The sequence below is a fragment of the Triticum dicoccoides genome, chromosome 7B, assembly GCF_002162155.2.
Source record: "Triticum dicoccoides isolate Atlit2015 ecotype Zavitan chromosome 7B, WEW_v2.0, whole genome shotgun sequence".
NCBI classification, from domain to species: Eukaryota; Viridiplantae; Streptophyta; class Magnoliopsida; order Poales; family Poaceae; genus Triticum; species Triticum dicoccoides.
Genome location: NC_041393.1, coordinates 175,130,296 through 175,132,760, shown reverse-complemented (window position 1 = coordinate 175,132,760; position 2,465 = coordinate 175,130,296). Strand labels below are relative to the sequence as shown.

The following is a 2,465-nucleotide window of genomic DNA, read 5'->3' as shown; positions in this document are numbered from 1 at the left end:
ACTCAAACATCTCAAGCATCTCAGCTGCCGAAGACGAGGAATCTGAAGAAGAAGGATTTGCTGAGTCCGGACCCTTTCCAGAAACCGGTTCCTCGCCGGCCCAAGAAGAAGACCGTAGAGACTCGTTCAAAGAGTAACGAGGACCGTACCTTCAAGAGGGGAAGGAGCAACTGATTATGCTCTTCGATACTTGGCTCTTTTAGTTTGGTTGAACTTGTCTAGTGGTTATGAAACTACGTGGAACTATGTGTTTGTCATTTGTGGATCTATGTGTTTGCTACTACGTGGAACTCCGTTGAAGTTCGTTTGAAATGTTATATGCACAAGTTATCTAATGTGGATCTATGTGATGCCCAAGTTTAATCTATGATATTGTTGACATATTTGTAAAACTTGCTGTGATATTACTGTCATATTGCATTCGAAAATAAACAACCAAATGAACTAGAAACAACAAAACACAGGACCCTACCGCCAAGGACCCTGGCGGTAGGGTCAGACAGTCTACCGCCAGCCCCATGTCGGTAGGTCGCACCTACCGCTAGGGCCCTTCCATTTTTCGTTACAGAAACATTATACTGGAAAACACAGGACCCTACCGCCAGGGGCTCTGGCGGTAGGGTTAGACAGCCTACCGCTAGGTCCACTGCCCATTTCGTTACAAAAGGGTTGTACGGCAAAACCCTGCTACACCCCTAACGTCAGATGCTCTAGCGGGAGGGTTAGACAGCCTACCGCCAGGCCTTCTGGCGGTAGGTACGTATCCACGTTAGCGCAGTCAAACGGCCGCCGTCCCTCTCCGTCGCACCCTACCGCCATGGGCCCTGGCGATAGCAAAAGGGTCAAATCCCAAATTTTTTTACAACCAGGATCAGATCTTGAATTTCTTACAAAAAAATTGTCAAAACACAAAATTTTGCCCCTCCGGTGACAGTGGAATAGGATTTTGCTGTGCCCGTTGCGCCGCTTGCGCCTCTTTTCCTAAAGAAAATCTTTACTGCCAACGTAATTACTGCAGCAGAAAAAAAAATCCAAACGGGAATAAGATATTCAATCGTTATCCAAACGGGAATAAGATATCAAACAAAATCGCATCAGATATCAAACAAATTTAACTTGTACCCATTGCGCCGCTTTGCCTCTTTTTTTAAACGGCAACGAAAGAGAAAATCGGTAGTGCCCTTTAACTTTTGATGGGAGTAAAAAATAAAGAGGGAGGCTCTTGTTGTGAGCAGCCACTCCCAATTACGTTGGGAGAAAAAAATTCACAAGGGAACCAAGAGATTCAGGCAACGATTTCAACATGAATGGAATGGCAAAATCGCATCGGAGATCAAACGAATTTAACTTGCAAATTCTTCAATCCATTCATTCAATCAATCGAACATTCACTCCCATCTTCCATTTCCCTCTCTAGATTCGAAAGTAAAACAGAAGTACAATAAAAGAAGATAACACCTCTCCTCTCTCTTCAATGGCACGATAAATCCGGATGAGCGCAGCAGCAGCAACCGGCCTAGACGACGGTGTAGAGAATAATCTCCGTGGCGTCGATGGCGGCCCGCCGCTGCCTCTTCATCATGGCCATGGCCACGGCGCCTCCTTCTCCGGGCACCATCCCGCCGCCGTGGCCGGCGCCGGGGGCGGCCGAGGCGGAGGCGGGAGGGTGATAGTACATCCGGGCCGTCTGCGGGCAGTGGGAGTGGAACCGCGCGGCGATACGCACCCCCATGTCCAGCAGCTCCACGTACTTCCCCATGGATCTCGCGCAAATCTGACGACCTCCTTCCCCTCTCCGCTCGACGAAGATTGACGACCGGGACGGACCAAGAGAGCAGCCGACGGAGGGCTTGGTAGCGCTAAGCTCTCTTTTCGTGGAACGGGGAGGCCCAGGAACTGGGGGCGGCCATGGGAGGTGTGGAGGAGAGCAGGGGAGAGGAGCTCATGCTTGGGGAAGCTATGGAGGAGGGGGGAGGGCGTTTTATAGCAGGAAATAAACGGGGGGATTTTAATTTTTTTTCCTTGACCTGGCTGGCCGTATTTACTTCTTTTTTTAGGCAGCTGGCCGTATTGATTGAGTAATTAATATTTTTAGTACTACCTCCGTTTCAGTTTACAAGTCCTACGCGTATATTTAGATTGTCAATTTTATCACCCTAATATAAACTATATAACACAAAAATTATACCTTTTAAAAGTAGAAACTCTGAAGTTTATGTTGGTATATTTTTTGTAATATATGTCTTGTAATATATTTTAAGTAGGTTTTTTTTAGCAATTAATATTTTTATTAGGTATTTGCCATGTTTTCGCCTCGTGGGCTGGGCCTGGGTTGGCGTCAGTTAGGTTTTCCGTGCGTAACACAGGACGGACGCGTCGGCGGTTCGCTTCGTAGAGCCTTTCGTTGCTTTCTTGCGTTCATTTCCTTGAACGGTTTTTTCACATGCTTGAAAACGAAACGACGC

General features: G+C 47.3%; 1 protein-coding gene across 1 annotated transcript; it reads right to left on the bottom strand.

The window, feature by feature from the left end:
- Window positions 1-1,328: 1,328 nt before the first annotated feature.
- LOC119340536 lies at window positions 1,329-1,955 on the bottom strand. Its single transcript, XM_037612459.1, has one exon. It carries the CDS (start codon window positions 1,757-1,759, stop codon window positions 1,517-1,519), a length of 243 nt encoding a protein of 80 aa, XP_037468356.1. The 5' UTR covers window positions 1,760-1,955; the 3' UTR covers window positions 1,329-1,516.
- Between the last annotated feature and the right edge of the window lie 510 nt (window positions 1,956-2,465).

Bases quoted from the DNA above. Each gene is read 5' to 3' on its own strand.
- LOC119340536 (XM_037612459.1), bottom strand. From the start codon at position 1,759: ATGGGGAAGTACGTGGAGCTGCTGGACATGGGGGTGCGTATCGCCGCG.